The 27,415-nt window shown below is 36.4% G+C and overlaps 1 protein-coding gene and 1 pseudogene across 1 annotated transcript; one reads left to right on the forward strand and one right to left on the reverse strand.

The window, feature by feature from the left end:
• The first annotated feature begins 7,765 nt into the window (after positions 1–7,765).
• LOC121324304 lies at positions 7,766–11,087 on the forward strand (annotated as a pseudogene).
• Positions 11,088–11,189: 102 nt separating this feature from the next.
• On the reverse strand, positions 11,190–25,634 carry LOC121324367 (rho-related GTP-binding protein RhoJ-like). The gene is made up of 5 exons (XM_041266109.1): positions 24,867–25,634; positions 17,919–17,977; positions 14,344–14,508; positions 13,661–13,756; positions 11,190–13,064 (listed from the first exon to the last, which is right to left on the reverse strand). Exons 1-5 carry the CDS (start codon positions 25,036–25,038, stop codon positions 12,918–12,920), a joined length of 639 nt encoding a protein of 212 aa, XP_041122043.1. The 5' UTR covers positions 25,039–25,634; the 3' UTR covers positions 11,190–12,917.
• Between the last annotated feature and the right edge of the window lie 1,781 nt (positions 25,635–27,415).

Below are 27,415 nucleotides of genomic sequence, written 5' to 3' on the forward strand. Positions count from 1 at the left end.
ATTAATAAGCAGAAGCACCTGATTCAATATTACTTACACCATTTCCCTGCTATTCACAGGGCCAACACAGCAATACAGTTCTTGCATTCAGAGAATACTACATTCTCTCACTGTGCAATCTTTTTAACTCCAGGAAAGGTTTGACTGTGACCAAGTAAGTTTTTGTTGCCCTTCTGTGGCCAACCAATTTATAACATTTACATCCCGTAAATGCAATACAGTACAACCAGCAAAAATATACATGTTCATTGCTGCATACACAATGAAGTAAAACAAATGTGATAATCCAAGTTTATTTGCCAGACCTGCATTGAGAAAGCTTCATCAGTACACAAGTTATTTACCCTGTTAGTGTGATGATTTATAAAACAGTTGCAGTGGTGTACACACTCCCTGCATATTCCGAGATGTTATATTATATAATGGAACTACAACCCTGACTGCATGAAATATATTGAATTGAATCTAATGTGCGCTTTTTTTCCCTCAAAATACTCCTGCTGTTCTCCACTTGTCTGTTTCTAATAATAACTGATAGCTTTTGGTTCCTTTCAGCTAGTGCTTTTTCCAAGCCACGAGTCCAGATCAGGCATTATAGCAAAAGAAAACAAGCGCGCCCCAGCAACAGAATGGCATCGGCTGATTCCACGTGGCAGTGCCGAGCTGGGCTCTGATCCCTGAAACTATTCGGTCAGATTTCAAATGGATACGGATTGTCAGCTGAAGCAGTGATCCTCTCATTACCCAGCCCGCTTCGTCAACAAGAAAAGATGCAATGAACAACCAAATAGAATAAGTCACAACTTATTCCTTGACAGCATCAAAGCCTTCAGTTTAAATAACAAGAAAAAAGATCAGTTGAATTTATGGAACGAGACACAGAAAATGCCTGCTTACAAATTGCTTCTGCAGTGTGTGCTACACTTTGCAACACAGTAACACATTTCCTGTCTTATATTTTATATCATATATATAAATTCCAAATGTCACCTTCGCTGAACCCTTCATCAAATAGATGCTGTTGTGTTTAGATGCAGCAATTATCAACGGTTTCTTAAAAGAAAGGAATCAAATGCAATGAACCCAGCTACACACAATAGGAAAGTGAGGGTGAGACCTCTGTCATCATTAATGGCAGAAGAATCACTTCCCACTCAATTAACTACCAATTTATCTTCTTCTGTTTGGGGCTGTGCTGGTGATTCTCAAGCTTTCTGGAGCCAAATAAAGGAGGCTAAGCTTCAAAATTAAGATGTAAACAGAACATACTTGGAATATAGATTTGAAACCTTGTCCAAAACATCTCCCAAAGAGTAAAGTCCAGGTATTCCCATGATTAAGCTGCTGCGATACTGATTTTAAATAGTGTATAAAATTGCTGGCAGACGGGATCCACTGAGGGTTATTGCAATACCATGGGGGCCCTCAGCAAAGCCTCCAGCAGTTGGTGTTGCAACATATATGTGTTTTATTTGTGAATAAAGCATTGATTTTCCAATGTTGCTCTAATATTCTTAATTATCTGAATAATCCCATAGCACATAAGAAATGAACCATTACATTTTCTTTAAATAATATGAAGTAAAATTCTCAAAGATTGCAATTTATTTATTTATGCTAGGGTTATAAATGTTGCATAACCCAGTCATCACTTAAAAGTTGGGAGACACATTACTAGCACTACGATTGTTGGGGTGCCACAGGGTAATATCGCTATCATTGACAGTAACCTTGGTCAAGTGTATTAGGTCAGAAATGTATCATACTTGCTGGACAGCAAGTGTAAAGTTTATCTGAAGATAGCAGGTCCCCTGGGGTCTCACCTTTTCATTTGTGTTTCACTCATATGCTTATTTATGTTATCTTGAATGGTGTTTTAGAAAGAATGGAGCTAGGCCAGAGTTTTACTGACAGATTTTTATTTTCACTGATGCACATGATCTCATCCCTGCTCACTTCCAGTGCCAAGGAGTAGAGCAGCCTCGTGTAGTGCAGTAATACTGTCTCATTCAGAGCCATGGAGTAGAGCAGCCTCATGCAGTGCAGTAATACTGTCTCATTCAGAGCCATGGAGTAGAGCAGCCTCATGCAGTGCAGTAATACTGTCTCATTCAGAGCCATGGAGTAGAGCAGCCTCGTGCAATGCAGTAATACTGTTTCATTCAGAGCCATGGAGTAGAGCAGCCTCGTGCAATGCAGTAATACTGTCTCATTTGACGCCTCCAGCTGCCAAGGACCCCTACTTTGCTGGGTTATTGCTTGATTTCCGCAATTGATTTCAGAAGCTACAGTAGGAGAATCATTTTATCTTATTGTTGAGCACACTTGTATAGTGAACCTGAATTAAGTTTGTATCTTTTTTTTTTCTAGGTTACTAAATGAGAATAAAAGGTAACTGGTTGATGGGAAAACTATTTATAATACCACACTCAAGAGCTGAATGAAAAAATACCCCATCTTGCGATTCACACAAATGCAATCATGATTTTCTTAATCCACTCTGAAAGCATTACCCTACAGGGAACACACTTTCATTTGGGTTATAAATATTGCTGTTGTTCAGGTGCATGGCATTATTTTGTTTTTATTTGATTAAGAAAACTTTAAGTGAACAAAGAATTCATAAGAGAGGACTCAACCAAGTGGAAGCATGATTTCATGACGCCTGAGGCTTGGTGTCTGACTCGACAACGACCTGCTTTGAATGTGCACTTCCCTTGCAATTCATTTAAGGACCTCCAGCAGTTTATTGTATATGCCAGTGAAAAGGGATCCCCATCTTATCATTTATATTGTCTGTGTAGAGCATTGTCACATAGCTAAAGGGGTTCAAATGCTATTGATTATGCAAACTGTTAAACTCTGGAGAAGCTCCAAATTAATGTTACTTTTCCTTTAAGAAGACAGTTAAAAATGAGCAAGGCCACAAACCAAAGAAAGTCTACATTGTTCAGCGTGTATCTCGAATACAGAGCCTACTGATTGCCTTGTCTCTTAGGATGAATACGTATGGGAGACTTAAAAAAGCTAAAAAAAATTAATTAATCAAAAATAATTAATATTCCTTCAGTAAGCATGTGTGGGTGTAAAACATTGCTTTTCATAAATAAATACAGCACGCTGCGGCAGGCTGGTGTTTTCTTATGCTCATGACATAATATTTGGTAAATAGGGTGAAATAATGCGAGCCTGCCCCTGTGTGTAATTGATTTAATAAGAACATGCTGCCTTCACTAGAAATGATAGCTGCCTTGTTTTTGACTTTCCCCTTGTGTTCAGACATGTGAGTCTGTGGCTCTTTCACTCTTTTGGTTCCATCTTCTCAATACTCTTCTAGAATCAATGAACAAATGCAAACAACATAGCACTTGAAATTATTCTCTCTTCACCATGTGTGGAGAAATCCCTTTATCTACTGTGGTACATGTTCGCTCTGAGTACAGTGCCTTAAGCAGGCTTGCTGTTAGCAATAACCACTATGGACTTGGCAGCTACATCATAAATAATATCTAAAAATAACTAATCAACTAAGGTCTCTTTCTTACTGCTCCTCACAATAGTGGTGGTAACTTCTGCTACAGAGATTAGTTGATGGAAGGTAGCAAGAGATACATGCAAGGAACACTTTTCGAAGAAGATTAATTTGGTAATGATGGAGTATCCCATTATAATCATTAGGGTTCCATAGTTAAAATGGAAAGTTTCTATTTGGCTTCATTTCCAATGAAAATTGTGTCGCAGGGATATTTCTTTGATGAAATTTCAGTTAGTCATTATCATCATGGACATGAACATGAGTTATAAAGGAGAAGGGTTATAGCTGTCGCTGGCTCTGATCTCAGCAATACTGCTCCTAACTGACATTGAAAAGCATTCACTACTATAATATCTAACCTGCATGTCCAAACAAGCTTTATAATTGTGAACCGACTCCGTGTATTTGTGGTCTTGTATGAGGTTGTCCCTGCTGGAGCTGCCTTACTGCACTGTACCAGGCATTTCAAAGTGTAGAAAATATGTGCGAAATGTAAGTGCTGCTCCGTAATGGTAAAGGGAGCAGTGAAAGTGGTACTGAAGTGTATGTGTTACAACATTCCAGGAGCTGAGGAACAGGCTGGTTTGATGTTAATCCAGTATAGAGTCCAGACACGGATTGCAGGTTCCATCACAGAGCATATTCTTTTATTAGTATTCAGATGCTTAGACAGTAGCCTAGCGCCACAGTTTGATTCTATAAGAGGGCCTATATAACCTGCTCGTTAACCTGTTTCCCCTGATATACGCCAGACACTTCTACAATGAGAGACAGAGATATTCAACCGAGTACAACCTAGCAGATGCAGCTGAAGAACTTGTGATGCTGCTTAAAGGCACAGTAACTAGTTAGTACAGGAGCACTGCAGAGGGAGCTTTTAATTACCAAGCCATTATTTATATCATACTTCATCCATTTTGAATCCTTTCAGAATGAGACATGCTCATATATAATGTCATCATTATATTCTTCTAACACACATTCTGCTGTGGTAAAGTGAATTTTCTTGGAGCCACCTTCACTGCAGTTCAAAAGTCATCGCCCCAAAAAACCAAGCATTCTGCTTCCTTTTAACACATGTGGCCGCTCTCCAGTTAGCACTCAATTACCAAATTGGGGAATGGCCACACATGTGATTGTTGGCAGGGACAGATTTAACCCCATCCTTGCCAACCTTACATTCCCACGCACTCCCCCCTCCCCCCCCAACACACACACACTATTTACATTTTAGAGCTTTTGCCCTGTCACATTGACCATGTTTTGTTACCCCAATGTCTTCATTTTCCCAGAATGCTTTGAGGTTAGACTCAGGTAGGACTGACCAGCAGTCTACAGTAAGCCTATTTTACAAATGGTTTAGCTGTGTGTCTTATTTTCATGCAATCGACTCCAGCACAATTAGGGACAGTTCAAATGTATAATTATTTTTTTAATTAAAAAACTGAAGTGTGCCAGTGAATCAGAAGCTATGGCCAATCTTCCCCTAAAGCATAGTTACCAAATACAAATAATTGATATATAAGTGTAAAAGATGGACATGATTATGTAACACTGTAGTCTTAATATCAAGTGTTCTACACCCCAAACCGCACCAGTTAATCTAGTTGAGAAGCAAAACAACTTGATTTATGATTTGCTTGCTCTCTGTGCTAATGGTTCTACATCTGGTGCACTTGAAGTGGAATGCTCCGATTCCACACAATAGGTAATTGTGTGAGCCATTGTAAAGATAATAAAGCACTTAGGGGAATCAAGTGAAGATGGAAGAGCCGGAATACAGTACATCTGGATGTACATCTCCAGTGCTGTTTTTGGCAAGAGGTTAGTTGAATCATTCTCACATCACTTCCTTCGTACAGAGACAGCTCAGTGCAGTGCTGTTATTTGACATGGGCACTGCCTCGAGGTTATTGGTACTGATTGTTTTATATAAATCAGTACAGAGTAAAGTAAATAAGTGTAATAGGTGGGTGGTTAGAAAAGCACTCTCAGCAAAGTCGAAGAACTTTAGTGCTCTCTTTTAGTGCTGTAAAATTATTATTATTATTATTATTATTATTATTATTATTATTATTATTATTATTATTATTATTATTATTATTATTATTATTCAATTTTGATCGTGCACAAATTGTATTTTTTTAAATCTATGTGAAATGTGACCAAATGCAAATGAAACATATTGCACTTAACATATTTCTCTGTATCCCCAATATATCTTTGATCTAGAATTTCTTGACAAACATATTTCTATAGTATGAAGAGCTATGTTTATACTATGAATGACATCAGCTGTCAATTTTTCTAATGTCTCTTTTACAGGTTTTACTGTCGATAAATCACAAGGATTTGGAACACACAAACACATTTGATTCCATATCCTGTCTATGGTAAATATTCTATTTGATATTTCTGTAACCTGTTAATCAGTTATACTAATGGTTCCTACACACACTTGTATTTGTAATAAGCAGTGTATTTAACCACTTGAAAGCACTCCAACCCATAATTAAACATGTAGAAGCATAAATAACTACAATGTGCTTTCATTTTCAAAATAAAATACTGGAACGCTGTCTTAATCCAGAATGTTAGAATGCTCAGGCGCGAATGGAACATTATTGTTCCATTATCAACAGGGCAATCAGAGAAATATGACTTTGTGAACAGATTTGACTTAGAAGATAAAAATGTACCTTTTTTCCACTGAACTGGTTACAAACAAAAGACCGATCTTTTCCCAATTAAGCTAATGTACCTTTTCAGCCCTGTGGTTTAATTTAATTAACCTGCTCCTGTGTTTGCTGCCTGAGGGAGGCGATAAGCTCAGTGATGAGAACACTATCACAAAGAGAGACTTTTCTGTGAAAAGTCCATTAATAAAAGACAAAGAATGTCTGGAGAACGTCGGTTCGATACATACTGACACCGGTCTGTTTGTTGTCCTTTGTAACTAAAACATAATTACTGTGACTCATGTTTTAATTTAAAAAGGAAATACAGGGATTCCAGGGATCAAAGCTAAAGCCAAAATGTGCAAGGGGCACTTTACAATAATTAAAACTCAAATAAAGACCAAGAGTCAATTCACTTTATTAAGGGTAGTCATCGTTTCTACAGTCCCTCAAATTAGGTCACAGGTTTCACGTCTTGTTTGAATATATGTTTCTTTTCTATGGTAGGCCGCTTTATATGTTCTGTAATAACTTGAGAGCTGTAATGGATTAGCCCACCTGTCCTTACAGAAAATGTTCCTTTAGAATACTACAACTAGAGAATTAGTCAAAAAGAAACCTAGCAGAACCCAGAGCAGACCACAGACCATGCTGCCTTTTTAAAAAGTCCTTTCCTTGCCTTCTCCTTGGACTTAACTTGTTATACTGTGGTTTTAAAAGGGCAGCTGATGTAGATGTCTTTAAATCTTTTACTACATTGAGGGGGTGGGAAATGGGAATACTGGCAATACGTCATCAGATTTAGGATTATACATTAAAGCAAGGGAAAGAATATAGCTAGGTAATAGTGGACACTTAATTCTGATATCCAGAACCCTAAGGGCATTGTGTCATTGGATTATTGTGGGTTGCAAGTTAAAATAAGTGATTTGCTGTTCAAAGGGTAATCAAATTACAAATGGGTGTGCCAGAGGATTGTAAAATTGAGCTTCTTTCATGTTTTAATTAATATCTGGAAAGAAGCAGCCTTTTCTTTATGTTGATTGACAAGAGACTGTCTATAAAACGTTCAACCAATTGGATAAAAGAGTCAACTATGGTGCAATAACGCTTCGGCAGCATATAAAAGCAGCGGCCAGACCTGCACTTTCACAAGAAGAACTCAAAGGCAACTCTGATTTAGAGGTAGGCTTACATCAGTGTGGTAAGTGCGTTCACAATATGAAAGATTGGCATATTACATGCAAATCTGTAAATGTAATGTTTTTAGACAAAGCAAAACTGAACTTAATTTTAAGTTTAAAACTTTGAAATGTAAAGAATGTATATTTCTTTGTCTTGTATTCTTGTCTTTACTCAGATAAAGCAATAATAAGTAACAAAAAGAAACATAACATGTTTCAGCCTTAGCAGAGCATCTGGAAATGATGCACACACTCAAACATTTTCTAGGAAATCTCAGCCGATTCTCAGAAATTGATATTGCTATATATATATATATATATATATATATATATATATATATATATATATATATATATTTGTTTGTTTTGTTCCCTCCCAGTATAACGAGCCTCCATCACATTGTTCTGGGCTTGCTAAGTCCTCTGGGGTTGACCTTCGAACCTTCATAGGCTGTGCAGTGAGAAAGTTCACCTTCCTCGCCAAGAAACCTGGCTGCAAAGGGTAGCGCATTTCCACCGATGCCTGCTGGGGGCGCTGTGAGACATGGGAGGTAAGGGACAAACGCTTCATTAAAAAAAAAAAGAATAATTAACACAGAATAATTTCTACAGTGGATTTTAAATCGATGAGATTGCGAGTGCGTTTCTATATGCACTGGAATGGAACCTAAAAAAACCCAGGCAATCAGTGGTTCCTGGAACCCTAAAGGAGTGCTGGAAATAAGGGTTTTCATCTGTGTTTTCCATAAACTTACCATACTGAGAATACACTGCACTGGGTTAAAAGCCAATGTGTTCCCCACCCTCCACACTCGATAAATATGCATATACATATATATGCAATGGTCACGGTCAAGCTGCCCAACTGCTTGCTTGATGTGGACCCCTTCTACACATATCCGGTCGCTTTAAGGTGTGACTGTGGGGTGTGCTCAACCACCACTACTGAATGTGAGACTTTATAAACTGAAGAGCAGCGCAGGCTATTGCATTCTTCCATAGAGTAGACTCTTATTACAGGCAATACTTACTTTATAAAGTGGGAAAGAGGACAACCTTGTTCCATTTGTATTAAAATGATGTGTTTAGAAAGCTTGAGAAACGTGTTTGTTGGTATATTATTAAAGATGCTTTCCTATGTGAGTGCTCATGATTTCATGCACAGTATGTGTACAGTTTAAATCAACTGCAAAACTAAACAAATGCAATATAATAAAGGTTCTATTAGCATTCATTGATTATTATTATGCCTATTTTTTGTAATACTGATGTAACCAGAAAAATAACTTTTAATGCCACAAAAGTTTTGGATTCCTAGGGTGTAATCCTTCAATAATTAAATCATTTTAAATAAAGTTCTTAAAGATGCGTTATGCTGTTTGTAAATCCCTAAGACTGTCTGTCTATAAATATATGCTTTTTTTCCCCCAATCAAGCACTTCAGTCTGCACTGTAAATGTTGTTTTTGAAGCTGCTTCAAACCAGGCAATGGCAATACAAAAAAATGTATTTCATTTTCCAACAGTCAGCAGCCTTTTAGAATATAAACATAAAAAAATATTATATATATATTTTACAATAAAAAAATATAATGGTTCAGTAACTGAGATAGAAGATCCAGATAACACAGAATGTATTGCACTTCTTCAGAAAAGTATTTGTGGTCAGGGACTGTATAGTTTAGGGTTAAACTAACTTAAATGCTGATATAGCTTTTTTTATCCATTAAGAATTACAAATTATTTTAAAATCAGCTTCTTAGCTTTTCCAATTGGAACACTTAATTCCTCAGTTGTATATACAGTAAATGGGAATTAGATTCAAAACCTATGAAACGGTGAAACATGAAATAAAGCTAAAAACTGCTATACTCATGTTAACTATTTTTTTCTCTACATATAAAATACTTAATGTCTACATTGCATTTTGTGTTCAAGTTATTGCTGCTATCAGTGTAGTGCCTAGCCTTCATAGAAACATAATGAGCAGCTGCATAGTTTTGCAAAAGCGCAGGGATGTACAGAACTCTGCAATGCTTTTCAATGAAAAGGAAAAGTGCAGCATGGCCCTTTGCAAAAAATTTCTTTGCCTTTCATTTAAAGAAATCACTTATCCTCGGCTTTATTCAAAAAGTACTCAAGCGTTGGTGTTCACTGAATCCTACTTCAAACACTCCACTGAACACAATACCATACATAATCAGCCATGTAACCCAGCAGTGCCTTGTTTGTTCCAAGAGAAGAATTCCATTTTTTAAATTCTTATAACTAAACACTGGTACCAATTAAAAGAATTACAGAACCGACTGGCAGCACAGAGAGCAACACATATGCAACTTGTACATTACAGAGGATTACAAACTATGTGTTGCAATGGCGGCACAGTACTTGGCTTGACTTATTTAGCTTTGGCATTACTTGTACAGATCATGCCCTGTTCACTAAGCATTTACTTGAATTAACATACTGGGAAAGGTATCGAATTTTCTGCAACATTACCAGTTTGTTTTTCCATTCAGAAAAGGTGGTGCAAACCCAGCCCAACAGTACGGTAATTGCTTGCTGAATTTGGCCCAATGTGAGTTGAAAAACACTTGCAAGCAGCCAAAACTGACCACAGTGTTTAACTTTCCTTTTGTATTTCACATGACTTCTGCTTTAAAAGTTACAATACATTTTTTGTACATCAAAATATATTTTGTCTCTTTAATAATAGTGCAGATAAAAAAAAAAAAAAATGTTGCCTGTTTAAAAATTGTAAATATGATAGGATCCTTCCAGGAAGTTAATTTCAAACCAAGTTACCTTTATTTTGGCATTCAAATTGGTACGAAAACTTATTTGTATTCTGTCCTAGTGGGTTCCTTCCTTACTTAACAAGGGGCAAACAGACTTTAAGCAAAAGACACAAACTGTTGTTTCATTGGCAAAAGCAATCCTGCAAAAGAATAATTGTTTTATAAAATGCATGTATTTTGTCACAATAGTGTTTTGTCCTAAGAAGGTTATTAGTAAATGAAAAGCATCAACAGTTGTTTTGGCTTCTTCAAAAGCAGTGGCAAATTAACTGTTACTACTGGTGCAAAGAACAGTCACTGGTTCAACAGAGGGGTATGAAATTAACACTGGTCTGTAAACATATTAGTATGCTGCTATTATACTGATTGCAGCTGGTAACAGAAGCTGTAGTGTGTTCAGCCGGCCTTTCTTATGCAACGACAGTAGTACAGTAAAGCGGTCTAAAAGGCAAACATGGGAAGTCATTATATGACAAGTTAAAAACAATACTTGAATATTTTAACATTTTCAACTGCGTTCCTTTTGTGCAGCAAAAAAAGTAATGCTCTGCAAAATGTAATGGATTCAAATGCAATTACACTGACTGTCGTCGGCAAGAAATGAAAGTTGGCAGAATGAATTCTGATTGCACTCTAATGGATATTAAAGCTGACGAGACAAAGAGATGGAGAAAGGTAAAAAAGAAAAAAAACAATCGTCATCAAAGAAGCAGGCATTGCCCACTTTGTTGTTTTTTTGCGTGTGCTGTTTTTTCATTGTGTTTACCTAAAACAGATTGTGTTTTGTTAAAATAAAAAGATGATTGAACATACTCTTTACATTTATCTGCACCGGTGATTCGTATATTGTCATTGTGGAACTTGACAAATAACCAGCATTATGGCTTGTTAAAGTACATAGTATACATGGAACCATAGCTACTAATGAACCTTCTTAATGGAGTCTGAAATGTAAACCTGTCACTTGGTTTTCTTAAAATGCATTGCACTGGCGAGTCACATGTAAATTGGGCTCTTTGCTCACAGTAAAGATAACAATATTCATACAATGCAAAATACCACAAATTATGGTTGCTTAATCTAATCTGATGCATACATTTAAAAAAAAAAAAAAAAAAAAAAAAACTAATTAAAACATTGACTAGTAGCAATTGAAACAATGCAACAATCAAATACATATTAACTCAAAAGCACAATTTTGAAATGTTTGTTAAAAGCTATAATAAGGCACTTAAAACTGGAAAAAATATATAGATTTTGCACACAGACTAAGAGCAAAGAAGCAAGATAGCTTGTTTCTCAGGACCAACTGTGATGAGACATTTAGTGTTCATCTGTCACAGGCTGATCTCAGGTGTCACTCACTACTGTTCACTAGTGGACAAATGACGCTATAGCATATGAGAGCCCTAATTCAACCGACTCAGGACAAAAATCCACTTGAACAAGAAATGGTGCACTGAAATCAGATGCACAGGAAATAAAATGAAAACTAACCATTTCAGCACATTCTTCACACATAAAGAGTGTCACTCTCTGTCCAAGTAAGAGCTATCAGTGAAAGTCTCAAGTGCTGTAACTAGCTGTCATGGTGGCACTCAAGAAACAGATTATTGAAAGGCACTAAAGTGGTGCTGTAGTGGAACTATTTATTTTTGCCTTTTATCTTAGGAAGTAATAATGCATCAGTGGAAATTTGTCCATTCTGAGATGTCATTTGCCACTGTGGTGTTTCAGTAATACAGTTACGTCACATTTCCTTTAGGATCCACACTATAACTAAATCTTATATACAGGAGCTGAGTGTGCAAGTCCAGTTAATGAACCACACAAAGTACTGTATTGCATACACGCAAATTACATTTATTAAAGATCTACATACCGTAGGGTGTTCATTTTTAAATAGTTAATTTAAAAACCTGACATATATCACAGAGTAAGGCCCTGTTCAGGATTTCAAATACATGAACACCACATTAGTCAACTATCCTCACGAAACCCTGGTTTCCTATGTGTATGCATGGCTCATAAACAGACATTCTAATGCTGTCAGAAACTCATATGCTGCTCAGATACAGTTCACAGCCTGAATCAGCTAGCCCTATAATGAAGATGATGAAGAAGAAGAATTTAAAGTCATACATTAATATGAAAGATACATTTTCTGGAAAGAGGAAAAAAAAAATGCCAGTGCTGTAATGTGTTTGTAACCCCAGCTTTTTAAAAGGGCAGTGGTCATTCTGTATAATAATAATAATAATAATAATAATAATAATAATAATAATAATAATAATAATAAAAATAATAATACAATTTTAAAAAGTCTTTTCAAAGCTGTATCTGATGCAGAAATCTATATTATGTCTGCTTACAGTCATAGACACAGATAATAAGACCATAAATGATGAACCAAACGTTTCTCTGGCTGTACTGTGCTGTGCATCTTCTAGTAAACACCTGGAATTTTCTCTTCACAGCCCTGGTCCATGTCTTCCAGGTAGTAGCTGGCTTCCTAAAAACCACAGGCCCAGTGTGTCTAAGCAAAGAACTGTACTAGGAAATACTGAAATGGACATGATTAGAGACATAGCTCCTGTTTTGTATAGTACAGGAGCTTTCCAATGATTAAGAAAGAAAGAAGGCAGACTTTGCAGCTTTTAAAAAGAAAAACACCACCAGCTCCTCTCTGTGGGTGCTGCAGCACTGGTTCCTCTCCAGTTAGCTCACACGATGGCACAGCAGCTATGGCAACGCACACAGTGTCTTTTCTTTTTCTTTGGGCTGAAAATAGTAAGGATGGCTTCATCAAACACAGCTTTAAGGCCTTTCTGTGTGAGAGCAGAACACTCCAGATAGCACTGGGCTCCGATCTGAAACAAGGGGAAATTGCTTAGAACCCAAAGTGGAATCAATTCTTCTGATAACTTCGACAATAGATGAAGCTAAACCGACCCTAGTTTTATTGTATGTTGGGCTTCTGTTAATTCAGGAGTTTCACAATGTGCACCTCTGTTACAAAAATGAACACAGTAAGCATAACTACTTCATTTCCTGAAATCTCTATTCAGTTCTTAAGCAATTACTGTTTTAGAGCACATACTGATCTCTCTCTCTCTCAGTACAAACTGACACATTGTGAATTGAGAATGACAATGCTATTTCTTTATCAGCGTTATAGTGATTGATAAAAAATGATTGTTCTTTAAAAAATTGCCAATGCACAATGCCCTCTTGTGGTTACAATTAATACATTTATCTAGTGACTGTGCACTCTGTAATTTAATCAAATAAGCTCACTGTGCTTGGTGCTTGCTGCACACACACACACACACACACACACACACACGGCATGGAGTTTACACCAGGTCACCAACTGTACACTTAACTGATTTCAGGAACTCAGAATTACATGTCAGCATACCAAAGATAAGGATGAAATAGTTGGAGAAAAAAATATCATATCCACCTCTTTTGCCAATTTAATTCCTTGCTCGTACGTCATGGGTTTCTCCTTCATATGAAGCAGTCGAGCTAAAGTCTTTGGGTCATCACGCAGATCAATCTGTAAACAAAAGGTATCATAATAAACCTACATAACATTTTACTAACTGTGGGCTCTAACTGTGACAAAATAACACCAACCACAGGCATTAACTTATGAAAAATAATATCTTTGTAATATATTTAATATATTGAAATACACTGGGCTGGAAACCTAGATACACTACCTCTTAGCAGAATTAATTAAATCAAAGGCATGTATATATTTGAATATTTCTATACTGGTAGGTATTTATTTTACTATACTGGTTCTTCAAACACTTTTGTTGGTGTTTAAATAATAGTTCTTACAGTATTATGCCCTGCATACAAAAAATGTGGTTAAAGGTACAGAGCCCCATATGGTTTCAAAAAAGTTTATTTGTTAATAATGTATGCGGTGTTACCTGACAAGTCAACTGTGATGTGTTTTTATTCTTAGTTTCGGCACACACAGTGGTAAGCACATTCCAGGGGAATAGGGAGTCCCTGCATGTTACATACTGCAGCTTCAGATTAACAAACTAGGCAAGGGAGACTAATCTGTGAAACAATGCCTTGGTATACTACACCAGGACACAATGACATGGGTAGGAAGCCTGGGTTCACCTGCGTTCCTATGAGAATGTAAGGCACATGTGGCATGCAAGCCTTGAGTTCTGCCACCCACTCCTCCTGGACGTTGTGATAGGAGGCAGGATTGACCACAGAAAAGCAGATGAGAAACACATCGGTGTTGGGGTAGGAGAGTGGTCGCAATTGATCATAGTCTTCCTGTAGCAGAAAAAAACATATAGTCATATAGTCCAGTTAAGAAGACATATATGTAACTGTGCTCTTACACCTAGAGATGGAAATATTTATCATCAGTGGAGTGAGTGACCAATATTGACACTTCTTCTTTTACCATTGACATTAAACCTGTCTGATTGCCTTTGGAGTTCAACACTTTCAAAATAAAATGGAAAGAATACTAAATGAGCAAATCCTACATGCCACGCATTTCAGAAAATAATTAATAATTGGGGGGTGTTTGCTCTCATAATGGAAAAACTGTGAAACTGTCCAGTAGAGCATACAGCTATGGCCAAATGTTTTGCATCACATAATAGAATTCACTTTTTTTACTTCATAAGAGTCAAATGAAACCTGTTGAATAATGTTATGTTAACCTATTGAATTACACACCGCTTTGTAGTTTTCTGTATACTTCATAAACAACTGACGAAAGTTTAAAAATGTGACATTTCCAAATTTAACATGAAATATTGTACTACTATTATGGCTTCCAGTAGACTTTTGCTATATCACTTTGCAGTTTCCTTGATTACATGAAAATAAAATATATATATAATATATATATATATATATATATATATATATATATATATATATATATATATATATATATATATATATATATATAAATCCTAAAATAAACATTTGCCCATGGCTGTATGCAAGAGACAGAGGACTAATTGAATGCATTTTGCATGACAGCAGGGCAGTACAACATGACAGTCATCACAGCTGTCAATGAAATTCAAGTTTGGAGAACATTACAGTCCGAAAAATTCAAAAGCTGAAATGCTTTGAACACGTAATGGGTTTCCTGAGATTTAAAAAAAAAAAATGCTGAAATGACTGTTTTTTTTTTTTTTTTTTTTTTTATGAAACTCATATAAAACTAATACTCCTACACTCCAAGCAGGCCCACAGATCTGTGCTTATTAGGGGAATCATTGAATTAAGTAGACAAGTGCTCTGGCTCTAAAGTGTGAAGTATGCAGTACTGGCGTAAGTATTTGCAATCTTTGATTCATGAGTTATTGATTTTTTTTCTTTCTAATCAATATTTAAAACATGAGAGAAGGAAGGGTTTCATATTGCTCTTTTCCCTACCTGTTTCTGCACTGTACACAAATATGAGTAAGATATTAAAACATAAAAAATGTTCCCATTGAAGATTGATAAAAATAAATCAGTCCGACAACAGCTATAACTTCAGAATTACTGCTATCAATATGACGAGAAAGCTGATTTCATCCCCATTTACTGTTTTAAAAAAGAAACGGACTCAAAATAGAGGGATTACAAAAGAGCACTGAAAAGGTAAACCACATCAAACCACAATCTTTTTTTTTTTTTTTCATATACAGTATTAAATATTTGGAAACTATGATAAATACGAATGAAAAAGTTGAGCATTCCAGGAACTGTGTCAGGAATTACAAGATGTAAAACCCTTAACAAGATGTATTGTACAGCTAATGCTATTAAAATGTATTTCCATATTTAGTTTGAAAGGATGATCACTTTAAAAGAAAATGTTGCATTGTGTCAGAGGCACTAGGCAGCTATTAATATACGTATGGCGTGTGAACGTTTGAGAGAGAGTCGAGGAGTAACTACGAAGAGCACTTTGTTGGTCTCGTGTGCATAAACGTGTGTTTATTATTATCTTAATAAAAGTTATTAAGACATCAACACAGTATAATCTTTGGCAAACAACAAAAATATAACACACTGTAATTTGTTATTTTGATGTGTTAATGTATTTCTTTTCCTTTTTAGAAACTACTGCAGTTTATAGAGATTTCCCTTTATTAACAGAATATAACAGAACGACCAAAATATTAGATCTGCTGTATCAGTTGCAATTCAAGCTGACTCACAAATACATGTGTTTAAAGAGGAATAAACTAAAATCCAACACCACATGATAGCAGCAGCATTTAAAACTGCTTTAGATGCCATTTACAGTGTTTTAGCAGAGGGATTTCTGCTCCCCCTGTGGGAAGAAATCGGTACTGCATACAATCTGAGTGGTAGACATTTGCAAACTTGTTCCCTTTAAGCCCTGCCCACCAATTGCACACAGCAAGGGTTGGGATTCCGGGATGCAGGCAATGCCTGTTTCAACTCTTAAGAACTGGCGGTAACGTTGAATCATATGATTCAACGTTATGGACAGGGCTTTTCAATACACTACAATATAGTTTGCACAGCTGTATAATGTGATCTGAACTCACTACTTCAGGTTACTGAAACCTAAATCGACAAGCAGAAATCAGCTGCATTCATCTATAACCTACTGCCTACCAGTGTATGCATTAAAGATACAATATTTACAAATATATAGGAATTGCACATTCCAGTTAACACGTTAATTACATGCTAAAGCAAGCATGGCTATAGTATGTTCCACTTGGGAGAGTTGATTGTGCTCCATTTGCAGCCCTTGGTCTTTAACTAGAAACAGTGTATGTATGTCAGTTTGACTCCCCAGGTCTAAGTCTACTGTGGTTTAATCTTTCTCTGAGTAAATGACTTCTCTTTATAAAATCGTACAAAGGAGCTGAAGAGAATCTTCCCCCTCTAATTCGCATGCCAGTGACATTGCAGAGCCCATTATCGGACAAACAACACATGTCATTGTTCTTCTTGTTTTCAGCCCCCACATTAGCCAGGCCTTATAATGTGTCTTAATAATAAGACCAGTGGGTACGCAGAACCGCTGCTAATTCCCTAGACTGAAACCATGTCCCCTGACTTTAGTATGTGTAGGCATGTGTCGCTTGTGTTCTCCAGCGTGGCACTATATGTTCTAATGACAGCCAGATGACCTGATATTGCAAATCGCAATCAACACAGACCAAGCAAATTATGTTACTCCTATCGATTAGTCTTTGGATATTGATAACAAATATAGCAAACTAATACTGATAAAAAATATAGCAGACCTAGCAAACAACATTTAAATAGTCACAGAAACATGGTCATGACCACTGGATTAGCACTGGTTGCATTAGAAATTCCTGACGTGTTACAAAGAAACTAAGACTAGATTAAATAATGTTATAGGAAAGTTTACTTTGTGAATATGTTTTTGAAATTACAAGATTTCAAACCATCTCTGAAGGCACACATATGGAACCTGACATAGTTGCTACTCTACACCCTGCTATTTCAACAGTGTATCACAGGAGTCTGTAATTTGTTATCAATATTTGTTTGCATACAGCATATTATGTATGAACGTTGGAATCCGTAAATAAAGGTACTTTATTGTTATGTAATAAAAGGTGTTGCACTGTACTGGACCATACTGAAAAAAACAATATAACAATTATTTACTCAGAATGCTTTAAAACAACTTGTTCAGTTATGGTTTCATACTCTACCTGTCCGGCAGTGTCATAGAGTCCAAGCAAGTGGTGCTTCCCTGAAACCGTCACGTTGACTGAAAGACAAAATGAGCAGCTCTGAGCCACAGATCATTTCAACCAAACAGGAAATAACAGTGTAATGAAGTCAGTTTCATTTCCTGCAGATGTAGCACAATGCTGTTGAATTTCCATGCTTTTAGTTTTCAGATGGCAACTCCCCAGGGTAGGCATTGTTGAAATCTCCTACATGCAAGACCTGTTCAGCTGGGTGAATGCTAGATCTCTTGGCTTCATTCAGACTGCACAGATCAAAAACGTGCTCACATTAAAATCTTAATTCGTACACTGAAGTCCTCTAAACGTACACTAGATCACTTGGCATGTGTTTGTTTTTTAAATACTTGGAATCAGAGTAAATAACTTTAGTATTTACTATAGTACTTTCAGCCAAAACCTAATGTGCTGTTAAATTAACCATTCCAGTTCTGGCAATCAATCAATTATACACAAGTTCCTTTTTTGATTATATCAATGTATTTACCATTCTTCATAATTAAGGACTGAAATGGTTACGATTGACTATAATTCAGAATATCCATTTGCTTACTTTGGTAAAAAACAAACAAAAAAAAGTGTGACATTTTGGCTGAGAAGTCTACTCACATTCTGGCTATACTGTACATACAGGCTGCGGTAATTAGCCTTTGTTTAAAAAGAAATCAAAGAAAAACATGTGTGTAACAAACCAGGCCTTTATTATTTCCTGTACAACAAAAACATTTTAAGTGACATAAAGGAAAAAATAAAGACAAACTGCGTGTGTCGGTTATTGTTTCAGCCCTTGTCACTGACAACACCTAATTAAGCAAAAGAAAACAAATGTGCTCACACAGGTAAAAACAAACTGCCACCTACCTCCAAAGCAAAACCTGACTTACAGGGTTTATGAAAAGCTCATCGGCAGCATGATTAAGCAGCAACAAGCAATGTAAACCACAATGTAAACCACTGTACATTAATACATAGAATAAGCATGGGGAAAGCATTCTTTTTTATAATACAGGAGAGCCGCACTTCATTTGGAAAAAATACTTAACGCAGAAATAATCTTTATGTTAATACATTAAATCTAACTAGACGTGTGAGGTTCTATCCCTCACCGTTACAGCATACTGTTTGTAACACAATAACACTGTCTACACTATCTGCCATACATTGTTTATTAACTTATAAATATCACATTCAAACCGATCTCTTGCATAAAACTATTGTTACACTTTTAAGATTAGTACCGGTATCCAGTTTGCTTAAAATGCATGTGGTTTACAAACAGGACAAGGCAGCGTCTGTCATCTAAACCATCTATGCAATGATTAGGTTCTGTCCATTTCTTCTTCGTTGTGAAGACCAGCACGTTCCCAGTAACTGGAGATCATGCCTTTAAAAATTAAAAAAAAAAAAAAAAAAAAAAAACAAGCCATGAGCAAAACCTCCACAGCTTTTCTGTCATTTATTCCAGAGTGTGACATGCCCTTTATAAAAGTTAATCACAGTAATTTTGATGTTTACAATGCCTGTACTGTACCTGCACTATGCCTTTTACATTCTTTACTGTTTTTTTAAATCATGCTTTACCATATCTGTGCTTTACCAAGCTTTCACATTTCAAGTTTTTACTTTGCTTTATTCCACTATTCTATGCCTTTTTTCCCTATAGAATACCACAGGGTGTATTTCAGCAATGATTATATCAGAGATCATCGAATAGCTTCTAGCTATACTTAAAATGACTCCACAAATCAGAATCCTGTCGCACAGTACTGATACAAATAAAATATACACCAGTTCCAGCAAATATTGAAATCAGAGGATCCTTAAAATTTAATAAGAAGCTTAAATTATCCTAATTACGAATCACTCTGCTGCTCAGATAATTGCACTGGGATTAGTTAGTAGAGCTATTGGCAAACAATCACAGTGAATAATATGTATATCAGATGCAAATGTTGTACCCCAACATACATAATCATAATAATGAATAGTGAATGGTGCTTCAGGAATATTTTAAAACAAACAAATAACCTGAGAGGGACACCTCTGAAATACCAAAAAACACAAAGCTCTCAAGACTTTAATCCAGAAAAAAAAGACCAATGTCATTCGCTGCTGAGAAAGCTTGGGCAACCTGCTGATAAAATCAAGCTTGGAGTGGTTTGTTTACTGTGCTATTGTACTCCACAGCTTGTCCAGTCCGTGCTACATTAATGCTGCAATGCTGGCTATGGAGGGTATGCAGCAGGCTCTTCAGAGGCTCTTAACTATCTGCTACAACAAGCTCTGGGCAAATCCCACCTGGCCCTTGGAAACAGAGCCAACAGATTACAGCCCTTTGCACCAATGCCTCTCTCATACCCTTCATAAAAGTTACAGTCCAATACCTGAGAAATGAATTGAGTTTGTCGTTACAAATATGCTAAAAATAACACTCGCATAATTGTTGCTGTCAATATTGAGATCTTAAATGTGATACATTGTCAACACTGACTAATCCCAGATTTTCTGACTAACATTTGAAAACAGTAGTTAATGCATACATCTGCAAGCATTCAAAAAACACTTCACCCTAATTCATGGGTAGTTAGTGTTAATCTCACACCAACATATACAATGTTGAACAGACAGATATGTGAATATGAATATACTGAGTTTCACTGTAACTTCCTTTAAGTATATTCCAACAGCAAAGCCTTGCCCTTCCCTGGAAGGTATAGGTTTGTGTAACTAGTGGTAACCGATACAACCAGGGTGTTGCTATTTCTAAGTATCTGTAATAAATGAGTCAATTACATTTAAGATGTAAACACTAATCTAGACTGCCTTGTTCTTGGTCTCTTGAGCACAGTGTGTGTGTGTGTGTGTGTGTGTGTGTGTGTGTGTGTGTGTGTGTGTGTGTGTGTGTGTGTGTGTGTGTGTGTGTGTGTTAGGAGCATACGCACATTCTGCATCACTTGAATCCCTTCCATACATATTGTTTAAAAGGTGCTTTTCAATTTCTGATTGGTTTTGTCGTAAATACACCTAACATAATCTCAACGTGTTACAAGAGCAGCGCACTCTAGTTCACATCTGTTGCACTGATAGCAGTGACACACACGTATGTGCCAATTGAGTTTCAGTGTTATTTAAATATGAAAGGATTCATTTTGTGTTATGACGAACTGTACTTAAATCTGTAAAAAAAAAAAAAAAAAACATTGTACTCTCTTCTGTTATTGCTGGGGATAGAAAGGGATAACACAATTTCACTTTTCTTAAACATAAATCTACTTTGAAATTTGTAATAATTAAAATGCCTTCCATAATGATGCAGACGGTATTCATACTTTGCCTATAGCATTTTCTAGCACTCTTGATACAAATGTGTGCGGTACATATGACAGTCACACTGTGGACACAAGGGGAATGTATGATCAATTATCATTTGTATGCCTTTTTTTATTTTTGCACATAACATGTTTTTGTGCCAACAGCTCTGTTGCCGACTGTAATTGTTTGAATTTTAAAATGAATCATACTGTTTTATGCAAATTCCTGCAACTGCATTTAGCTTCCAAACTAAGGGAGAATGGTGCATAATTTACTTTATTAATACTTCTTTACACAGGATTTTTGCATTAGGATGTGCATTGTATTATGGCCCAGTGGTGGCGTTATAGGAACAATGTGATTGGGAGATGTTTTTGTTTTTTTTTGTAGTCTCTAGCAGCAAAGTAATATTTTGCTACTCTCCAGTGCGCTTTCTGAAACTAAAATGATCTTCTGTATGCATACAGCTATGGCCAAAAGTTTTGCATCACCTAGAAAAGGAATGAGACATAAAATAAACTGTATTAATTTAGATCATTTATTTAACACCATGAAATCAAAGAAACTATAACACTAATGCGGAAAAGTCTACCGGAAGCCATAACAGTAATACAGTATTTCATGTTAGATTTCGAAATGTCAGATTTTTATTTATTTTTTTGTCAGTTTGTCATCAAGTATATGGAAAACTACAAAGCCGTACACAATTCAATATATGAACGTAACATTCTTCAGCAGGTTTCCGTTGACTTTATTAAATGTGTTAATTCTATAGGGCGATGGATTTTATGGAAATGTCAAGAACAGACACCCTTTCATTTGTTCTTTTTATCTGCTCCAATTGATAATCACTATGGCAAAACTCTTTGGCCCACACAACCCTACTTTCTCATTTCATATTCCCCTCACCTCATTTTGTCCTCCAACACACATATACTGTATTGTGAGGCTGTGTGTCTGGAATGCAGGCCCTTTCTTCCACTCAGTTTATTTCATATACTGAGCAATGTACATGTTAATGATACAAAACACAGCATCCTTTTATGAGACTGGGCATGCTGTTACTCCTACAGTAACTACTGCTTAACACAAGTGGGCTTTAGAATGCTATCTAGTACAAGCTTCCACTTATTTGGGGTGGGGCTTGAACCAGCGTCGGAATGCCCCAGTGTAAATATGTTCCTGTTCTGGAACACATGCTTTTAAATGAAATGTGTCATCAAATTGTGCCACATTATTTGTTTGTAAATTGTGTTAGGCTTTTCTCAGAGAAGTAATGGCTTTATTACATGAAATAATAGTTTTAAAGGAGGGAACAGATTTTGAAAAATAAGGATTATAGAAAGAACAATGCTGTTTTTTTTTTTTTTTTTTAATTATGCATTACGTGTTCCCTTGTTGTACATTAACAAACTCACAAGCAATTCTAACTGCAGTAGCATTCTTACACCGATCGTTATGAAGCCCACAAGCACTTCAATAAACCGGATCTTTCCTAGAGCTCATGTCCTGGTTTTCTTTTATAGTACTCTACAAACTTTTTATAGCATTGTTTTTAATCATACAGTTGACTTAACCTGGTTAGTTACTGTGTTACATCATGTTATATGTGTATCCACTTAAAAAAACAAAAAAAACTGTTATATAGCAACATTTAGTAAGTGTAACATAAAGGTTAAGAGATTCATTGGAATTGAACTCCAGTGAACTGTAGCTAATTTCCTGTTTCAGCTACTTGCATGTGATAGCAATACAATTTGCTTCTGAGCAGCCAATAAACTTGGTAACATAATACACTTTGTGTAAACCGCATCTTATTTTCTTTGTGCAGAAAACTGTAGAGGTGCAGCAATTTTAAATTCTCAGTGAAATGGAAAACGTTTGCTGCTTATCTTGTATTAGTGTTTGTGTAGGGGGTGGGGGGGAGGGATGACAGTTCTAAACCTGAATACTAAATGTGTAGGTCACCCTACCCACGCAATGAGATTATTAAAATCTATAAATATGGGAGTATATGATTAAAAAGCTGCAAACGCTACCTCTGATTCAAGCTGTTACATTAATTAGATTGCTTTGGTATGCTAACTTTACACTAATTATTGTTGCTTTAGTGATATGTATTGAGTGTTACTAGCGTTCACATGATTGCAGAAGGTTTTCCACACTCAATTAGCACTAAATTACCTCATTTATTTCTGTGCTGTGCTGCTGTAAAAAAAAAAAAAAAAATAAATCAACAGCCTTAATTGAAAATATTTCCACATCAGGTAGAAACATTTTGATGGCTTAATTATAATACACTAGTCATTTGAATATAGTTTAGGGAGGTTGCAATTATTGGGTTCAACATTTTAGTCTCTCCTGTGGTGATCTGGTAGGATAGAGTTCATTAACAAAAGCACTACATGCAACACTGCAGCATGCACTCCAGGTGCTGTATGAAAAACATTTTTAAAAGAGAGAGAGAGAGAGAGAGAGAGAGAGAGAGAGAGAGAGAGAGAGAGAGAGAGAGAGAGAGAGAGAGAGAGAGAGAGACAGTGGCAAGCCCTAACACCCAATGAAGTGAACTGGGTTATGCACACTAGTCTTTATAATTCCTTACTGGGGATGCATATCCCTGCTGGGGGATACAGTGGAGGTGGGCACAAGTTATGAATGTATTGTACTCGTGAGTTATATGAAGGGTTTCTGTCTGTCTGAAATCCCGTTTTAGAGTGTTGGTATCTAGGGAAGCGCTTATCCAACAGTGATATAACTTGAAAAGGATATTCCTCAGCACAAGCTACCAAGGGTATCAAATTATGGGTGCACATGAAGTTTGTCTGTCTATCTGTACGGCACCCTGTCTGTCTGACTCTTTGTCTCACCTTTTTTAAATGTTAAGAAACGCGCTTACTCAACTGCGATAAAACTACGGTTTAAGGCACACCGTATCACGAGCTATTGAGTACATCAGAATCTGGGGATATATGGAAGCAGTTGTGCATTTGTATGTCAAATTTACATGCTCACATGTGCTAACAGTGGATACAGGTCAATAATAGCTCAATAATTTTGAATTTACAAGCATGATTGGGGATGTATGTCACTGACATGCGTGCATGTTACATCCTGCATAATTGTAAAGTAGCCTTTATAGCAGATAGACACAAATTAAAGGAGTCACTTCTTATGTTTGCCAAGATATGTTTAAACCCAAGCAATATACAATTCCAACGACCTCTGAGTTTATTCCCACATCATAACTTTAAGGCGGGTCTTCTGCTGTTAATATATTAAGTTAAGCATAACATTAATTATTAATAAGCATGCCAAGGTTAACAAAAATGAACTCAGAAATTGAACTAACATCCCACCACCCCCACACCCTTTGATCCCTATACAAAAAGTACTAATTGCTGGACTTTCTAAGACACTTAAAAGTAACTGCAATTCCCAAACAGGAAACCGCCTTAGCCAAGACCCAGGCCTGGGTATTATCCTCGGACTAGCAGTAACTCTCAGTTACAACAGCCACTTGCCCAAACCCCAAGGCGATGAATACCGATGGCTGAGTACAATGTACCTTTACATTACCAGGTGGTACGAAATATTTACCTGCGTAGTGATCGAAAACTGTTGGCAAGTATTCCTCTGGGAACGCGTCATTGGCATAGCTCATCAGCAAACAGGTTTTGCCCACCGCACCATCTCCGACCACCACGCACTTCAGCATTTTTCTTACATTACTCCCAATGCTACAGATGCTGCCATCTTCCTCTATATTCATTCTTAGACCTCAGGCTCTTTCGCACGAACAGCATGGACTAAACTGCTCACCAACGTTGATGTTCGGCTTTTCTTTGGGTAAACTTCATTTCGCTCAAGACGGCGTTTGTCCTTTAGAGTGTGTGTGTTTAGACTCGATTCGTTTTTCCTTTTCTTGACCGTCTTCAAACTTTTGACAGCAAATATTAGAAGCGTTTGGGAGTTTTCGCTCTTTCGGGCTGGCACTCAGAAAACTTTCATATTGATTATTCACGATATGTGTTTTAGCAGTAACTTTAAAAACGCCTCCAGTTTGACTGAGGAAATTGTTGCATCCACTTTAACGTTTTTTTTCTTTCGATGGATGCAGTTTGTCTTATCCGAGTTTGAAAGAAAGATAAACTTTGTTTTTCTTTCGATGCAGTTTTTCTTATCCGAGTTTGAAAAAAAAGATAAACTTTGTTTTTTTTTCGACAGTTTTTTTTTTTTTGTATCCTAGTTTGAAACAAAGCTAAAAAAAAAAACAAAAACCCCCCGAGTTCTTTTTCTCTCCGTGCGCACTCTGCTGCTTGCTAGTCTGTGTCAGGAAATCATGGGGTTCCTGCTGAATTCCATATTCGGATGAGAACAATGGAAGCACTGTGTATGTCCGGTACGGGAATTACACTAGACTAGAGCTCAGGGATTAGATAATTCCTGGACACCAGGGACAACCCCCTTTCCTTTAAAAAAACAAAACAAAAACGCAACTGATATTCGGGAAATAGGATATGCTTTTATAAACACGCAGCCCCATTTTCTGTAACTGTGTCGAAAATTTATTACAGTAACAGTTTCCAAATATATATTTTTAATGTGTAATACTATATATGAAAAATAAGAGTGCGTTTCCATGTGGTTTGCCTTTTCAATGGTCTAATAAGTATATATTTTAAAACAAAGCTTTTACATATAATAATAATAATAATAATAATAATAATAATAATAATAATAATAATAAGTGTTCTTTGATATTGGCATATGCATTTTGCGATTGTAGCAAACTAAATAACTTCAGCATTCCTACATGTCCTTTTGTGCAGTTTTGAAAGAAACACATATTTTTAATTTTAAAATATGATAGCTAGTACACAAGACCTGGATTGTTTCCTGTTATACAACCAATCATTTTGCACAGTGTGCACAGCCAGAACCAAACTAAAATGCAAAATAGGACATACAATATATTTTAATAATAAGAGACACATTCCACATAATTTAAAAGGTATCTCATTCAAAACTACTTTTAAGCCTATGCAGCTAATAGAAGTGCAGAGCAGGTCCAATTGATGGAATTGTTTTGTGAGCTACAATCTTTGTGTACAAGCTGACATGTGAAGTTCTGCTCTCTTGTTTCCCACTTGTTTGAACACTTGTGTGAGTCCCTGAATGTTCACGTCTGCCCCCAGCAATTCAATCACTGTATGGAGCCAAGTTGCCTTTAGGACTTAGCTGCTATGTCTCAAAGCTCTTCTGCTAGAAAGGAGTTGAGCACTGCCAGCTGTGCCCCTGAATGACAGCATACAGAGGCCCCTACAACAGCAGACATAATGACACATAAGCAAATAAATAGAATCCATTGAACTGAAATGACCAGGGCACCCACTGTTACACATTCACGCCTCAGAATAGTCAAAGTATAATTGGAAGATTGGGAGACCTACACAAATGATAGCATCTGTATATTTATCTACTTTAAAAAAAAAAATCACAAACAGAATATTCAATTTGTTCTTTGCCCTACCTCACACATTAAACTTTCTTTATATTAATTTTTATTTCATGGTGGACCAACATCACAAAGAGCTTTACAAGATATAAGACTACAGGGCGTGTGAGCTATGCATCAGCTGCAGAGTCACTTATAACAACGTCTCACCCAAAAGACAGAGACACAAGGAGGTTAAGTGACTTGCTCAGGGTCACACAGAGAGTCAATGGCAAACCAGGGACAGTGGATTTGAACCAGGGACTTTCTGGTTATAAGCCTGTTTCTTTAATTAAAGAACACAAATCAGAATGCATTCATTTGTATGGCATGTAATTTAAAATTGAATACATTTTGCATTCGTACAGGTTTTGGAAAACACCTGTAATTGATCTTGATAGAGAGAATATGAAGCCAATATCTCAAAGTCCTACACGTGTTAAGTCACTATCTTCAATGACCTGTGATATTAGGCTTTGTGAGTGCAGTGAGTTCTTAATATCTTTCTGTAATTGCTACCATGAAATACATCTTTCAAAGTAACTTTTTTGTATATAAAAGGTGGGGTTATTTAGGGTCTGCTATATGCATCTAATCTTGTTCTTACTAGTTTGTTATTCCCCTACAGATAAAAAGGGTTTCAGTTTGTGCC

The sequence above is a fragment of the Polyodon spathula genome, chromosome 12 (assembly GCF_017654505.1).
Source record: "Polyodon spathula isolate WHYD16114869_AA chromosome 12, ASM1765450v1, whole genome shotgun sequence".
Classification (NCBI taxonomy): domain Eukaryota; kingdom Metazoa; phylum Chordata; class Actinopteri; order Acipenseriformes; family Polyodontidae; genus Polyodon; species Polyodon spathula.